Source organism: Dama dama, chromosome 21 (assembly GCF_033118175.1).
Source record: "Dama dama isolate Ldn47 chromosome 21, ASM3311817v1, whole genome shotgun sequence".
Lineage (NCBI taxonomy): Eukaryota > Metazoa > Chordata > Mammalia > Artiodactyla > Cervidae > Dama > Dama dama.
In genome coordinates, this window is record NC_083701.1 from 36,709,600 (window position 1) to 36,727,462 (window position 17,863).

At 36.4% G+C, this 17,863-nt stretch overlaps 1 protein-coding gene across 15 annotated transcripts in view; it reads right to left on the reverse strand.

Annotated features, from left to right (window-relative positions):
- The window catches only part of STAU2 (staufen double-stranded RNA binding protein 2), a 296,212-nt gene that overhangs the window by 234,716 nt on the left and 43,633 nt on the right, over positions 1-17,863 (reverse strand). For all 15 annotated transcript variants that reach the window (XM_061123495.1, XM_061123488.1, XM_061123494.1 and 12 more), the window contains one exon: positions 12,334-12,469. In XM_061123495.1, the coding sequence (XP_060979478.1) occupies positions 12,334-12,469 (136 nt within the window). The remainder of the gene's footprint in view (positions 1-12,333; positions 12,470-17,863) is intronic.

Sequence of the window (17,863 nt, forward strand, 5' to 3'; positions counted from 1 at the left end):
AGACCCTAAAATCTGAATTTCATCTAATTTTCATATGTTATAAAATAACAGTCTTTGGATTTTTTTTTCCTAAACCATTTTAAAATATAAAAAACATTCTTAGATTGCAAACCATGCAAAAGCAAGCAGGAAAGACTTGGTCCATGGGCCCTAGTTTGCCAACCTCTGTTCTCTTCTGTTCCACTGATCTACACGGTCAGCCTTCAGTATCTGTGGGTTACACATCCTTGGACTCAACCATGTGCAGAAAAAAAAAAAAAAAAAAAATCCCAGAAAGTTCCAAAAAAGCAAAACTTGAATTTACCACATGCCCTAGCAACTATTCATATAGCATTTACATTGTATTAGGGATTATAAGTAATCTAGAGATGATTTAAAGTATGAGAGAATGTACATAGGTTATATGCAAAAACTGCATCATTTTATATAAAGGACTTGAGCATCATTGGATTATGATATCTGCAGGGGCTGGGAGTGGGGTTCTAGAACTCATTCCCCATAGATACCTAGGAATGATCATATATTATTCCTCATGCCAATATTTCACTGTCTTGATTACTATAGGTGTGTAGTAAATTTTGAAGTCAGGTGGTGTGAGCTCTCCAAATTTATTCATCCTTTTCAAAGTTGTTTTCACTACTCTAGATCCTTTGCATCTCCATTTAAACGTTAATTTTATCTTACTATTTCACAAAAAAACCTGCCAGGGTTTTGATTGAGATTGCATCACAGCTTCATGTTAACTTTAGGAAAATTGATATCTTAATAATATCAAGTGTTCTTTAATTTGAGCAATATTTTTTCACTATCAGTATACAGATTATGCACATATTTTCTTACATTTAAGCCTGATTATATGTTTTTATGCTTTTTAAATTTTCTGGCTGTTCTTTACTATTAAACAGAAATAATGTTGATTTTTTTGTATAAAAATTAATACTGTAATTTTTTGATCTTGTAACCTGTGATCTTGCTCAACTCCTCTATTTCAGTAGCTTTTGATTTGTGATTTCTTATAATTTTCTACATACATGATCATGTGATTTGCAAATAAAGTTTTATTTCTTCTTTTCCAATATTTTCCCCTATTTATTTCTTCTTCTTCCTGTACTTGCCAGAACTCAAGAACAATGTTAAACAGAAGTAAAAATGGGGTGCATCACTGCCTTTTTCTTCATCTTAAATCATCATCTATTTCTCACTACAAAACATAATGTTAGCTAGAGGTTGTTTAGAGAAGTCCTTTATTAGACTAAGTTCACTTGCATCCCTAGTTTGATGAGTCTGCCTTACGAATGATTGCTGACTTTCATCAAATGCTTTTTCTGTGTCTAATAAGGTGCTCATATGGTTTTTCACCTTTATAAAAATGGTTAATACTTTCCTAAGATAAACTCCATTTAATCATGTGTATTGTATGATTTAAATTTTGCTTAATTTAAATTGCTAATACTTTGTTAAGGGTTTTTCTATCTTAAACCCTGATGAAGGATATTGATCTCAAGCTTTAAGTTTTTTGACTGGTTTTGGTACAAAACAACACTGGCCTCATAAAATGAATTGGGAAGTGTTCTTTTGTTTTCTGAGATACTGACAGTATTTCCTCCTCAAATGTTGGTAGAAATTACTAGTGAAAGTGAAAGTGAAGTCGCTCAGTCGTGTCCGACTCTTAGCAACCCCATGGACTGCAGCCTACCAGGTTCCTCTGTCCGTGGGATTTTCTAGGCAAGAGTACTGGAGTGGGTTGCCAGTGCCTTCTCCAAATTATTACTGAATTCGTTTGCAATTTGAATTTTCTATCTGACAAAGTTTCTAAAATAAACTCAACTTCTTTAATAGGGTTACTGAGATTTTTCTAATAGTCTTTAAGTCAGTTTTGGTCATTTGTGCCCTCTTACAAATTTGCACCTAAGTCAGTAAACTTTTCCTTAAAGAACCAGATAGTAAACATTTTAAGCTTGCAGGGCATATATATACAGTCTGTCACAACTACCCGACTCTACTGTTACAGATGCAGCCCGAAACAACATGTGAACACATGGACATGGCCATGTTCGAATAGAAGTACAGGCAATGAACCTACAGGTCACAGTTTGCCAACCAACGAGCTAAGTGATCAAATCTGAAAACGAAGTCATTCATCAAGTTCCCTTATAATTCTTCTGATATCAGTTGAATTCCCTCTTTTAGTCCTGACTTTGGCAGTAATATAGGTTCACCTTCTCTCTTTTGTTGGTCTAGCTAGAAATTTATCATGTTATAGATCTTTTCCCAGAAGTACTTTTGATTTCATTGATTTCACTGAGATCTTTTTTCAGTTGTTTATCCATTTTTCAATTTCATCACCTTTTGCTCCTATTTTTCCAATTTCCTTCTCTGTATTTTGATATTTAACATGCTCTTCTTTTTCCAGTTTCTTATGGGAGAAACCTAAAGCATTAATTTTGGATCTGTTTTTCCTTGTGTTAGCATTTAAAAATATACATTCTCCTCCACACACTACTTCAGCTGCACCCACATATTTCAATGTTTCATTTTCACCTTAATTTAGTTCAAAATACTTCTCTAGAATTCTTTGTGACTTCTCCTTTGACTCATGCATTATTTAGAAATGTGTCATTAAATTTCCAAATATTTGTAGAATTTACCAAATACTTTTATGATACTTCTAACTTTTTCCATTTGTGGTCAGAGGACATAGTTTGTATCATTTCAAGTCTCTTAAAATTTATCGAAAATTGCCTAATGGCACAGCATATCCTGTCTTGCTGAACACTGCATGTGCACTTGGAAAGAATGTATATTCTGCTATTATTGAAGAAGGGTTTCATAACCCTGGAAGACAGTGTTAATGAATTCTATCAATGTCTTAGCTAGAGCTGTCCTAATAACTTACCATTGACTGGGAGGCTTAATCAGGAATTAAATTCCTTATAGTTGTGGAAAGCCAGATGTCCAAGATCAAGGTGCCAGCATGGCCAATTTCTGATGAAAGAGCTCTCTTTCTGGCTTGTAGACAGCCAACTTCTTATGTCTTCACATAGGGGGAGGGGCAAAGTGCAGAAAGCCAGCTGTCTGTTCTCATAAGGACACTAATTCCATGCTGAGGGTCCCACCTTCATGATCTATCTAAGCTTAATTATCTCCCAAAGATCCTATCTCCAAATACCATCACTTGGAGGGGGTATGAATTTTGGGGTACATAATTCAGTCCATAGCAGCAGCAGTACTGTATTTCTATTTACTTATTCTAAAGCCTGTTAATAGGTCCATGTATATTTAGAACTGTTAAGTCTTCTTGATTTTACCCTTTTATCACTGATAATTTATACCTTGCACAATATTCCTTGTCCTGAAGTCTAGTTTATCTGATATATCCACTCCAGCTTTATTATAATTAATGATTGCATAGAATACCATTTCCCATCCTTTTAACCAATCTATGTCTTTATATTTAAAATTTAAAGTTGGTTTCTTTAGATAAAGGTGAACTTAACTTACAAAACAGAAACAGACTCACAGATTTAAAGAATGAACCTATGGTTACAGGGTGGGGATGAAGGATGCAGGGAAGGGATAGTTAAGGAGTCTGGGATGGACATGCATACACTGCTATATTGAAAATGGATCGCCAACAAGGACCTACTGCATAGCACAGGGAACTCTTCTCACTGTTACGTGGCAGCCTGGATGGGAGGGGAGTTTGGGGGAGGACGGATGTATGTATGGCTGAGCCCCTTTAGTGTTCATCTGAAACTCTACAACATTGTTAATTGGTTATACCCAATAAAAATATACATTTTAAAAAATATTTTTTAGTAGATTTCTTTATACATCATATAGTTCTTTCTCCTGCTGTCTTATACAATCTGAGACTCTAACTTTTAACCAGTGTTTTAGACCATTTACATTTACTATAATTATCAATATAATTGGGTTTAGATCTATCACATTGTTCTTTGTTTTCTGTTTATACCATGTGTTCATTACTCCTTTTTTCTACCTTTTTTCTGCCTTCTTCTAGATTATAGTTTTTAATGATCCCATTTTATCTCCATTATTGTATTCTTTTCTTTTTTTGCCCTGCATCAATATACATCTTTAACTCACCACAACTTCTTTTCATATCATATCAGTTCATATATAATATAAAAACTATATCCAAGTTTTCTAGATTTTATAGTGAGAGGGTAAATCTAGTCCCAGTTATTTCATCACAGCCAGAACATAAACCCCCCAAAAATATTTTTTAATAATTTGATGTTTACCCTATACTTGGGGAAACAGATGTTGAGAGACCTTCTTCATATTGCACTTCAAAGAAAAAAGCTATATTTCAACTTCATAAAATGAAGAGTGTTGCATCTGGTCTAACCAAGCAATGAGTTTTGTTTTATTTAAAGGGTTACAATGTACAGTAGTTCCTATTCTTTTTTTTTTTCTTTCAGTTACTAGTTCTTCTTAATTTTAAATAAGACTGCTTAAGACAAGAGCTTCTGACCCAAATAATTTTTCTTTTACCTTTATCTCCCTGGCTCTCTGATTCCTGGCTTCATTGAATTCCAGTTCATTCTCCCTCATTTTTGCTTTGGTAACCTGTTCAAATTCTCTTTTCTGGCTTATGAGAGTTTAATGTTTCTTTATTATGGGTTTAGACTTACTTTCCAAAATGAAAAGCATTCCTAATTTAATTAATATAATCCTACATAAAAATATGAGGAAGTATTGAAAGTTTTGTCTTGTAGTCTTTCAGTTCTACATCTATAAAGTGATATCTTCATAAAGAAATATCATTTTTAAAAGAAGTATCATTTTGAAAGGTTCTGACATACAGTTCATGAATAAAGCATATAATAAAAAGAGAAAGAATATATTCAACAAACCAAGAAATATAATACACAAAAGGTAAAATCAGATATAGAATGAATTCCTGCTTTTTACCACTTCATATTTATTTGAGATGGTTGTATGGCATCACCGACTCAATGGACATGAGTTTGAGCAAGCTCTGGGAGTTGATGATGGACAAGGAAGCCTGGGGTGTTGCAGTCCATGGGGTCGCAAAGAGTTGGACCCAAATGAGTGACTGAACTGAACTGATTTATTTCACTTATCCAAGAGGCTTTAGAATTGTGTACTTAGCTAAATTTTTCCGATTAGTTTGAACCATACGAAACTGTAATGTTTACAGGTCAAAGCAAGGTCAAAACTGGCAATTTTTTTTTTTAAACTGGCAATTTTATATAATTTAACCTCTCACTAATCAATAAACACAAGCCTTGGAGTATTAACCAAAGTGAACTTAAGTCTGTATGTTGTTTTATCAGTACACAAGCGCCATCTAGTGGCAGAAAGCAAAATTGTAGCTCTGCACTTACTACTACAAACATTCAGTTTCTCAATTGTTCTCCTTCCCAACATACTTTTGAGAAAGGCATTACAAACTGGTAAAGAACACTTTGATAGTACAGACAGGCTCAAAATAATTAGTAAACCAACATCATAATAATTAGCAGCTAGTCATCAGCCTATAAATATAAACTTTGAAATGTAATTAATAAGCTATTTCATAACCTAAAATCTTCAGTTATTTCTAGTTTTACTGGTAATTAACATAATGAAATTAAATCAGCTCAGAGGCTTCAGAAAATCTGTTTTCACCTATCAAATTTCTACTAACAGCCATCACTGTCCGTAAAGTTCTAAGTCTCACAGATTTATCTCCCAGGGAAAACAGGAGACCATGAAGCCTCAAGCAGTACCTGGATCTGCCTACAGGGACAAGTAACCTGGCGAAACAGGTCAAACTCTTTCCTTGTTTAACTTGCTGTGACTCATACTACACATGCTAAGAGAAGGCAACTTCTCTAACCTAGCTACCAGTGACTGGACCAGGAACGACAGATTAGCCAAAAGCAACCAAATACTGTCTTGACACAAAACCAGCCAAGCACAGAGGACGACAAGGGCGCTTGGCACAGGCGCAGGCCGTGAAACTGCTCTGAACGACAGCAATCCAATGTACCAAACCCTTTGAGAAAAGAAGCTTACATACTAGATGAAAGAATAACAGACATGTCACACAAACTCAGGTTGTACCCTGAACAATGCCATTTTATCCAAGATAACATTACACACCCCTATTACGGAAGTCCTAGACCCTAAAACTCCTCTTTCCATGTGTACTCCCAACAAACCCTCAATGCCAAAGATAAACCTTCGAATGCCCTTCACTGAGGCTTTAAAGAGTGATAAAATGGACTCTTTAAGGATCTCATGTTCAACTGAAACTGAACGTAGTCAAAACCGAATTCTTCATCTCTCCAAAGGTCTACTCCAACTCTTCTCATTGTGAATGCTATTACAACTTATGTGAAAGTCACCCTTCATGGCCTCTATCATTCAATCCCCAAGTCTGCCTCCTAAATATTTAGACACTGTCCCCTCTTCTCCATCTTCACTTTCAGGTTCTCATCACATTAAGCCTGAATTACAGCATCCTTGTAATGCACCTTCTCCCTTAAATTTTAAGCCTATTCAAGCTATTTCCCGTATAGTGCAAAAGCAATACTTCCAAGACAGATATACAATTATTTTATCTCTCAACTTAAAATCTTTTCAAGGCTCCCAATCACCTCCAGGATAACCTCTAAACTTCTTGGCATGCCTCTTGAGGACATCCAGGTTAGCGACCTGCCTGAACTTCAGCCTCTTTACTCCATTCAAACCAAACTGCTTGCAAGTCCATGAAGAAACTAAACTTCTCAGGATTCCCTGCCCTTGTTCCCAAAATCTAGATTGCTTTTTTTAACCTTCTTCAGCTGGCTGATGCCTTATTAACCTCGAAGATTCAGTTCAAGTGTCAATTCCTTCTGGCAGGCTTCTTTATTTCCCCGATCTGAATGAGGTGCCTGCTCTCAACATTTCCAGAGCACTGTATGGAGACATCTTTCACTCTGTTAGCTCCTTTTCACTGTCTTCCTCCTCTAGCCAACTACAGTCTACCATATTGTCTTCCACCAAATGATCTACTCTAACACAATATGTGGCAAAGAGTGGGCATTAGATAAATGTTTGCTGAATGAGTGCAATCTTGCAAAGGAGGAAAGTAAGGGTGGTCTACGGCCTTGCCCAAGATCATATGACCAAAGGTATCAGAACAAGGACTTGAACCAAATACTCTGACTATAATGGAAATAATTTTCCCTCTGAATCTTTGCCTTCAGGGAGCAACTCTATAAAATGTGCTCTGAAGAGCAGTTTGGATGGGACTAAACCCTGTTTCTCTAGGTTGACAAATTCTGGGATGAACAGATTACCTGGAACTTTTCTAAGAACTATCCACAAACAAAAATGTGTTCCTCCTCTAGTACAAGTCTAAGGGCTATGTGGCCTATGAGGTATAGCAAATGGAAGACGGTGTTTTTGAAAATCAAGTCAAGCAGAGGAAAAATGAGACAAGAGCTAGAAAGAGAGAAACAGAAAATGAGGAAAAACAATGTGAAAGCCCTATAGTTAACCATGCCTGAAGATTTCCCCAAGAGACTTCCAGTTACACACAGAAAAATTCCCATGTTCAGCCAATACAATCTGAGTTGTGGCCCTTTGACTATCTCATCAGTAGCCCAGGGGGCTTTCTGGCCATTAGCCTCACAATAAGGCTTTTTAATCTGTGAATTCCAAAAAAAACTAATCAACTATTTGCAGGAGGTCTGATTTAATTCATTCTACTCCTTGAGATAATGTCTATAAGTCTTTATTACAAAAATATAAACAAAAGCATAAAATATTCACCAATCTTACATCTTGTACTGTCTAAACTTCTGTGTGCATTCAATTTCATATCTGTTAACACTACCCCAAATGAGAAATAAAAAGATGTTCTGAATGTATTCATTTTCAAACATCTTGGGTACATTAGAGGGAGACCCAGGTAATTCAGAATCCGAGTTGTATACACAGAGTTTTGCTCATGGATAAATCCTTTTCCCCAATTAACATAAAATGAGGCAGGTTGGGGGAAGACCTTTTTATGAGCTCCTGTTTAGGCCTTTGAATAAGTTCAAGTGAAGAAACCTCACCAGAAAAGAATTTAAAAAATAAAAAAGGCATGAGTAACATCTAATATTAAATAATATTATTTTAAACAGAAAATGAAAAGATCTTTTCAAAACTCCCTCTAAATGACACCTGTCTCTTCGACTTCTTAACCTTTCGGAACCTGCCTTAGTAAAAGGCTACCAATTCATCTGGAGTCTGACAAGAGCATCTCCTCTGATCTCTGGTTCCAAATTCCCTGTCACACACGCAGGTGTTGTCACCTGCAAATTAAGGTCATATATGAAACCATAATGTTAACAGCCTAAGGAGTAATGGATAGGTTTGCCCTTTTGTAAGCAGACAGTGTTTAGGTTGAAACATGGTTTGGTAGTTTAGCAGTACTTCCTTACTTTCTTTTTACCCTTTTTATGATCTGCAGAAAATTCTAAAGACTCTCCAAAAATCTAAAGGAAGAGTCCACTTGATCCATTAAATAGGAACCGCCTAAGGCATAATAGTTTAGAGAGGTTGTTAAAAAATTCTCGCAGCCGTATGACAACCATGGAATCAGGCCCTGAAACTGGAAGTTGCCAAGGAAGGAAAAATGACAATGCTCTTAAGGTGGTGCTAGTGGTAAAGAACCGGCCTGCCAAGGCGGGAGACATAGAGACGCAGGTTCGATCCCTGGGTCAGGAAGATCCCCTGAAGAAGGGCGTGGCAACCCACTCCAGTATTCTTGCCTGGAAAAATCCCATGGACGGAGGAGCCTGGAAGGCTACAGTCCATAGGATCGCAGTCGGACATGACTGAAGCAACTTACCACACATGCAGCCACTCACTTAACAGAAAATCTGAAACGGGAAAAAAATCAAACCAAACCACCTGTCTGCAATGCAGGAGGCCTGGGTTTGATTCCTAGGTCAGGAAGATCCCTTGGAGAAGAAAATAGCAACCCACTCCAATATTCTTGCCTGGAGAACTCCATGGAGAGAGGAGCCTAGTGGGCCACAGTCCATGGGGTCGCAAGAGTCAGACACAACTTAGCAACTAAACCACCACCAAACCACCTGACTCCTGTCACATCCTCACAGCCCCACTCCTCTCCTCCAGGCCCAGGATGTTCCAGCCACACTGGCCTCCTGGGGGTGGCCTCGGGGCACCAGGCTTTGTGCTGCTTTTTCTTCTGCCTCAAAGTTCTCCCTCTCTCACAGCATCCACACTGCTTACTCCCTCTGCTCCTGGGCCTTGATCACAATAGTCACCTCACCCAAGACAGAAATTACTGTCTGATTTTTTCATTGCTGTAGCGTTAGTCTGCTTTCATTTAGAAGTAGTAAGTTCACTAATCAAAAACTTTACTTCAAACAAAGGACTACAGATATCAAAATACATTAAGCTTTAAATATAATATTCTCTTGAATATTCATTATAGTACATTAAAAGAAAAGTATCTTATAAGTATAAAATTGACAAGGTGTTCCTATCTCAGGTGATCAAACCTATCTGTTGTGCTCAAGTAGGCAAGTAGTTGTATTTATTTTCGGTAACAGACTGATGAGAAAGGCAAGGGTTTGTAACAGAAAAAAGGGAAGCAAAGCAACCATAACAGAAATGGTATGTCTCCCCTCTTCCCATGCAGCGTGGACACCAAGTTGAGGGCTGGTAAGCCTGGCAGTGTATGCTCCAGCTAGACAGAAGAAGATGAGAATGGAACAACATCCAAAGGAGACGAGGAGCGCTAAGAGCTTAGTCCAAAAGGGCAAGAGGAAGATGGTCAATACTCTCTGACAGCATTACCTGAGGGGAAAAGATGGACTGCAAGTCACCAACTGCAGGTTTCAGCAGGGCAGACAAGAGAGGAATCAGCTCCTTGGTGGACAAGAGACATCACACCACAAAGACCACACGAGCCAGCACGGGGGTGGGGTGGGGAGAAGCACCCTCCCTTCCCACCAGGACAATAAAATAAATGCCCCCCAGATACACTGGAGAGCAAAGAGAAAGGGGCACAAGTTTTTCTTAGAGAACTTGAACAACAATATTTAAATGAGCCATTTACAATTTGAGTGAGACTGAATCTTGAATGGTAATTTTTCCACTATCAAGCAAGACACCAAAAAGTATTAGATTATCTATTGATTAAACAAATAACTTCTCCTATCTGAATGGTAATAATTTGTCAGCAAATACACAAAATGCTTTTAAAAGCAACAGCATCCCAACACTAAAAGGAGTGATAATTATGTGACTGGAGAGAGGTTATAAGCTAACACTACAATGGCACCATACTGCATTATAAATGCATCGAATCAGTGTTCTCTATACCTTAAGCTTATACAACACTGTATGTCAATTATGCCTCAGTTAAAAAAAATTTTAAGCATCAATAAATATCTGATCAAACATGAGAAAGAATTTCTTAGGCATAGAAGCAGTGGGAGAAATCACACCAAAAATTTTACAGATTATGCCAGATAACATTTAAAACTGGAGTACATTAAAAAAACAAAACTAAAAAAGCCAATTTTTAAAAAACAGGAAAATCAAATATTCTTAAAGCTAATATCCTCAACACACAAACATCCGAAAACAGATTACGCAATGCAATCAAAATTAGCAAATTAAAATGGACAAGTAACTAATAAATATTTATTTAAAAAACTGTTGAGCCTAACAGGTTATCAATAAAACCAAAAAATTCAAACATACCACTTTTTAACTATTAAGACTCTGCTTTAAGCTCAGTGTTGTCAGAATAGTATGAAATACACTATAAGAAATAAGTATAAACTTGAATGTAATTGGGTAATATATTATTCTTTTTAACCCAATGCTGCCCTTATTGTAATCTATCTTAAGGAAATAATCAATGATGTAAACAAAAACTTGCATGTAAAGATTTTTTACTGAAACATTATTTATAATTGTCAAAAAAAAGGGGGAGGCACAATCTAGATGATCAAAAACAGGTGTTTTTTTTTTATATACTTATCAAGTATTCCTTGTTTACACTTAACTAAATACTTGTAAAGTATACCTCAGCCATATGAATATAGCCATCAAAAATGTTTTTCAAAGGTTAAAGATATGAAAAATGATACCTCTATTAAGTAAAAAGAAGGTGTAATACTCCACGTTCAAAATGAACAAATGATGATATATTCATACAAAGAACATTATTCAGCAATAAAAAAATGGTAGAACCTAGGTACAAGCAACATGGATGAACCCCAAAAATCAAAAAATAAAAACAAACAAAACAAGAAAACCATTATATGAAGTTAAAAAAAGCCAGACACAAAGAATATATGCTGTAGGAGTCTATTGATGGAAGTTCAAGGACAGGCCAAACTGATCTATGGAGATAGAACAGTGGTTATTACTTCTGGGAGGAGGAGTAACAAATGTAAATAGGTGTGAGGAAACTCTCAGGGGGATGGAAATGCTCTGGAGCTTGACAGGTGATGATCACATGAGGACACACAGATGTGAAAGGTCATCAAATAAACTATAAATACATAGGTACATAAATAAAAATAATAAAGTCACCAAGATGTACATTTAAGACTCGTGCATTTTACCATTCCTATATTATACTTCCATAAACTAAGACAGAATTGCATACAAAGGATAATTTATATTTGGTTAAATATATTTATATGAAAAGAACAAGAAGAATGTAAAGCACATAAAAATATTAAAGGTGTTTAATTCTAGGTTTGCAAATTATTTGTATTTTTAACTTTCTGCATTTTCCACATTCTCTACAATGAGCCATATGACTTTTATAAATGATCAGGAAAAAATAAAAACCCTAAAATTTTTTAAAGAATTCTGCCCACATGTGCAAAAGAAAATTCTGTTACACTTAAAACTATCCCAAAATTATTCAGTGTGCAGAAACACTTAGTAAATCGTCCTAACAACTTTCCTATAAGTTATAAACAGTCATGTTTGCAATGTATTCAGACAAAATTAAGAAAAGTATTAATTAAGCTAAAAGCATCTGCTTGCTGAATAAATGAGCAAGACAACTGGAAATTCCACACCATACTGTGGAACAACTTTAAAACATGGTCCTACCTGCAGCAAACATAGGGCTGTCATGAGCTCCTGTAAATGTTATTTTTTCTAATGTATTACTTAATTCTTTATAAGCCTGATGTATCCATATTCCACAAAAAATACCCCAAGTGAACTTTCTTTACAACAGAAATACCTTTTGAGTTTCAGAAACTTTGATAATATGCATAAAATAATAAATAAAAACAAAACCAAAGAAGACATACAAACCTCTGATTGTACATGCCCCGAAAGTTGTAATTAGCTCTATAATTGGGGAAAGGCTTTGGGTCTAATGGCCTGTAGATGGCAGGCTCTCCCCTTTTCATAGCAAGCCCATTCAGTTCCACAGTTGGAGTTATACTACCTGTTTAAAAGAAATATTAAAGGCACAGAAGTGAAATATTTCCATAACAAATCATCCAATCTATATTTATTTTACATATAACTAGCACGGAAGAGTGGATGGCCCCTTGTTTGATTTTTCTAAGGAGGCGCATAAACAAGCTGCATAAACAGGAAAGTCATTTCTAATGAAATCTCTTCACGGTTTTTGCAACATTTTCTGTACAGTAATGACCAAAAATTGAACTTTACAGTTACACTATTTCAAAAGAAGAGAAACAAAACATTCATAAATCGCTTAGTTTGTACATCATAAAACCAATGAACTTGACTGTTACTTCCTCCAGAAAGCTTATGATTTTTAATCATTAAAAGCATTATCATCTGTGAATATTTTTATTTATATTTTGGTAATCAAGCAACTAAAATTAGCAAAAAATACAGGGTCATCAGTAATTCCTGCACTTCTCCAGTGAAAATAAAATTTTTCTACAACTAACAATAGGAAAAAATAGTAAATAAAACAATATCCTGTGAATAATCTTTAAAGATACTGAAGCATTTATGGATGAAGTGACATATCTGAGATTTATTTCAAAATAATTCAGAGGACAGAGAGATGAGGCGTAAGATGAGATGTGTAGGTAACTGTTGCACCTGATGACAAGTACAGAGATAGTCACTATCTTACTCCTACTTTTATAGAAGTTTGAAAAATCCCATAATAACTCATAAATAATGTACAACTATTATGTCAACTTTAAGTAGCAAAAAAGGTTATTTAGTTAAAAGTATATACATATATGTTCCACATGTTGTTCAGTCACTAAGTCATGTCCAACTCTTTGCAACCCCGTGGGCTGCAGAACACATTATAACAAATCACAAAAATGAATCTAAAGCCTTAATAGAAAGTAAAAGGCATTTCCAGTCTAATTCTGTATTATTTCATTTGAATTATGCCTTTTGCAGGCTTCTCTTATAGCTCAGCTGGTAAAGAATCCCCCTGCAATGCAGGAGACCCAGGTTCAATTCCTGGGTTCAGAAGATCCCCTAAGAAGGGATAGGCTACCCACTCCAGTATTCTTGGGCTTCCCTAGTGGCTCAGATAATAATCTGCCTGCAATGCGGGAGACCTGGGTTTGGAAGATCCCCTGGAGGAGGGCATAGCAACCCATTCCAGTATTCTTGCCTGGAAAATCCCCATGGACAGAGGAGCCTGGTGGGCTACAGTCCATGGGGTCGCACAGAGTCGGACACAACTGAGCAACCTAAGCATAGCATAGCATGCCTTCTGCATCATACATTTAAGACTCCATTCATCACTAACAAAAATGGGTCAACTTATTGCAGAAGAGAAACTGGGGCAAAGTATCAGCCAAGGGGTGGTGGAGTCTGACACAAGTGCACAACTGGCAGCCAGGCCAAAAGCAAGACATCAAGAGTCATAAGCTGCTAATTTTATGTCTCATTTCTAAAGAATTCACATGAAACCACTGAAGAGGATAATAAGAACAGGAACTAAAGAAAAAGAATGAAGGAGGTGGGAGGACAAAGGAGGAGGCAGAAAAAGGATAAGAAAAAGTTAACATATTAAATAAGTCCAATTAGTCCAAACCCAAATTTGATGCACACACTCAGAGCAGAGGACGAGCACGTCCAGCACAAAGGGATTCTCTTCTCCTTGTTTCTTACAGTATTTTACCAAGGGATAAGTAAAATGCAAAAACCTTGAGCATACAGCTCCATGAAAGATTATCTATGTAAACACACTTATAACCACCACTCAGATTAAGATCTGAACATTTCCATCACCCAGAAATACCCAGTCAAAACCCACCTCCCCACCTTACCTGTTCTGACTTCTGCCATCACAGATTAGGTTTGCCTGTTCTTCAAATCTGAATGTGTATTAGTTTGTCTTGCTTCTTTCCTCCAACATATGGCTTTGCTGAATATCACTATTTCAGACTTTGTCACTGAATAATATTCTGTTCAGTTTATTTAACCTGCTATTGATAGGATATTTGGGTTGTTTTCAGTTTGAGGCTATTAAGTATAAAACCGCTTTGAACATTTTTCAAGAAGTCTCTTGGAAGACATATACACTCTTTTTAGTTGGGTATACATCTAGTAGTGAAATGGCTAGATCACAGAGTAGGTTTATGTTTAACTTTATCAGAAACTGCTGAACAGTCTTCCAAAGATGTTTTAACCCCAAAGAGCCATGAACACCTTTAGAAGTTTAGATTTTTTCTTATTTCAGAAAGATTTGTTTAATAATTAACAGACTAATCACTTGTATGATTTATGTCATTATGAATTCTTTGCAACAATCATACAGACACAAACAGCATAAAGTTCAAAGGGGAAAAATAGAAAGAAAAAAAAGAAGCTTGAAAGATCTCATCCTTTAAGGATGACCATAAACAGAAAACCAATGTCTTTGAAAATGATCAGTGAAATGATTTTAATGCACTGGCAGGATACAGCATGTCTGCCATCGACACCAAAATTATATTTTAAACTCGGTAAAAGTACTGTATTCATATTATTTAAATAAAGAAATAATCACATGTAAATTCCTCACTTGAAAGTAAGGCTACAGTACATTATCTTTACAGAAATGCTAGAAACTTGCGTTGTGAAGGAGAGGAGAAAAGAAACAGAAAAGCACAAACCATACAGAAAAGGTTTCAACTCCTATAGAGCAAGGTACTCCATCTGTTTCCTACAGAACAAGACTGATATCTCTACATGTGAACACCTTTTGATATTGGATTGGCCAAAAATTTTGTTCAGGTTTTTCCATGTTATGAAAAAACTCAAACTTTTTGGCCAGCCCAATACTTAAACAGTAACGCTCTCACAGAAAACATTTAAAGAATAATCAAACTATGAGCTGCCTCCAGGAATTCGTAAGTACCAGGGTTTTCAACATGTGTGGGTTGGACCCAAGTTGCATAAAGATGACCATTACATAGAAATCCTCATATATTCTATGGCTATAAAGTTGACATTGTAAACACATCACCAGCTTTTAGTGGTTTTTAGATACGTTAAAGGAAATTTCTACATTTACCGATGATAAACATAAAAAGACTAATTAAATATACAAAAGTACATAACAACAATTGCAGATTCTTATTATGAGACAGATTTAAAAAAGATGCCACAACTAGTTCTCAAGGAGCAACATATTGCTAACATTTAAAGACACAACTTTGTAGGAAGTTAGAAAAGTCCCTGGAACATATAACAGTAGTCACTCAATAAATATTTGCTGAAAGAATGAGTTGATTAGTCAGCCAATCAGGGCTCCTGAAAAAATGACTGGAACCACGGCAAAGAAAATGCAAGATGACCTAGGGACAACTTCTAGTGCCAGAAAGCAATGCCCAAAGAATGAGGAGGAACTATCTGAAGGACACAGGAGTCAACCTGAGGGACCATACCACTGGCAAAACCTGGGACAATTTGAACATCAAAATAAATGATGATGATAATAATAAATAAATCATAGATAGGGCTTCCCAGGTGGCTCAGTGGTAAATATCAGAATCTGCCTGCCCATGCAGGAGACACAGGTTCAATCCCTGGGTTGAGAAGATTCCCTGACTGAGGAAATGGCAACCTGCTTCAGTATTCTTGCCTGGAAAATCCCATGGACAGAGGAGCCTGGCGGACTACAGTCCACAGAGTCACAAAGAGTGTGACATGACTGGATGACTGAACACGTGCGGACACACACAGACACACATGTCATAAGCCTGCAGGTAAAACAGGAATCCAAGAATCAATAGTGATAGAAACAAAAAAATGAGGGGGATGAGAAAGCTCTTGGGTAGAATTCCAACTAACTAATAAATCAAAAAGGAATAGGAAATTAAAAATCACCCTTTGGCAACCTTCAGAGTAGTCACTGATTCAGACAAGAATCATCAACGGACGCCAAAGCTGGTAGGTGAATGAAAGTTTGATAAGGAAAAGAATGTTTACACGGTCTCAAAGTATCTCCTCAGAAAATACTTATTAATTATACTATTTAATAATAAAACATACTTATTAATTAACTTTACAGTATAGAAGCCTGGCTGACACACTCTTCACCAAGAAACCAACGTCATCACTAATGGGACATTTCAACGTCCTGGGTCTCCCGACATGAAACACTGAGATGACCCCAGGTCACGTCTGTGATGTTCGTGCTAAAAATGCATAAATCATGAGGAAAACACAAGACAAATTCAAGTGAGGAACATTCTACATACAGTGTGTGGAAATGTCAAGGTCATAAAAGGAAGACTGAGGAACTGTTCCAGTTCCATTCACGTAAGTGGAATGGAGAGACACAGTAGGCCAGTGATCCTGATGAGATGCTGTTCCTACAAAGGACGTTATTGGGGCCATCACTGAAGAGTGAGTGGAGTCTGGTGATACCAGACTGACGCCAGCGTCCTGAGTGGACAGTCTCTGTGCACTTAGGGAATAAAGGGTGATGGGACACCATGTCCATAACTTATTCGCAATTGGTTCGGCAATGCTAATCATTTCTGGGTGATGGTTACTTGAGAGCTCTATGTACTCTTTCTAAAAAGTGTGTGTGTGTGTGTGTGTGTATAAAAGAAATTATTTCTTAAAAAAAGTTAAAAAAAAAGAGGAAGAAGAAAGCAAATACTTCTATGATATACTCCTCATTAACTGGCAGATTTCCCATGCTATACTAAATTTAACTCCTCTCTGGGATGTAATTACTATTTAAGGCCCATCTACTTCCTATGAAGTCAGGCCTGGATCTCCCCTCCTCTGCAGTGCAGAGAGGAATGGATTAAATGGATTGTCTTTTCAGTAAATAGTGCTAAGTTAACTGAATGTGTGTTAAAAGGGAGAAAAAAATCTTGAACCCTACCTCAACTCATACATAAACCTCAATTACTCACAAACTTAGATCTAAATTTAGAAGATGAAATAATAAAACTCCTAAAAATAATATGAGGTATTCACAAGTTTGTGGGAGACAAAGATATCTTAAATAGCACACAAAAAAGCACTACCATTCTAGCAATTCCACTTCTGAGTATTTATCCCCCCAAAATCAAAAACACTAACTTGAAAAGATATTAATATGTGCACTCTCATGTTCATGGAAGCAAGCTAAGTGTCCACTGATGGATGAATGGACAATGAAGAGGTGATACACATAAACAACAGACTATTAATCAGCAATTTTTTTTAAAAGTTGCCATTTGTGACAATATGGATGGCTCTTAAAGGCATTATGCTAAGTGAAATAAGTCAGACAGAGAAAGACAAACTCCACATGACCTCACTTATATGTGGTGTCTAAAAGAAAGAAAACACACACAAAAAGAATTCACAGATACAGAGAACAGACTGATGGGCTGCCAGAGGTGGG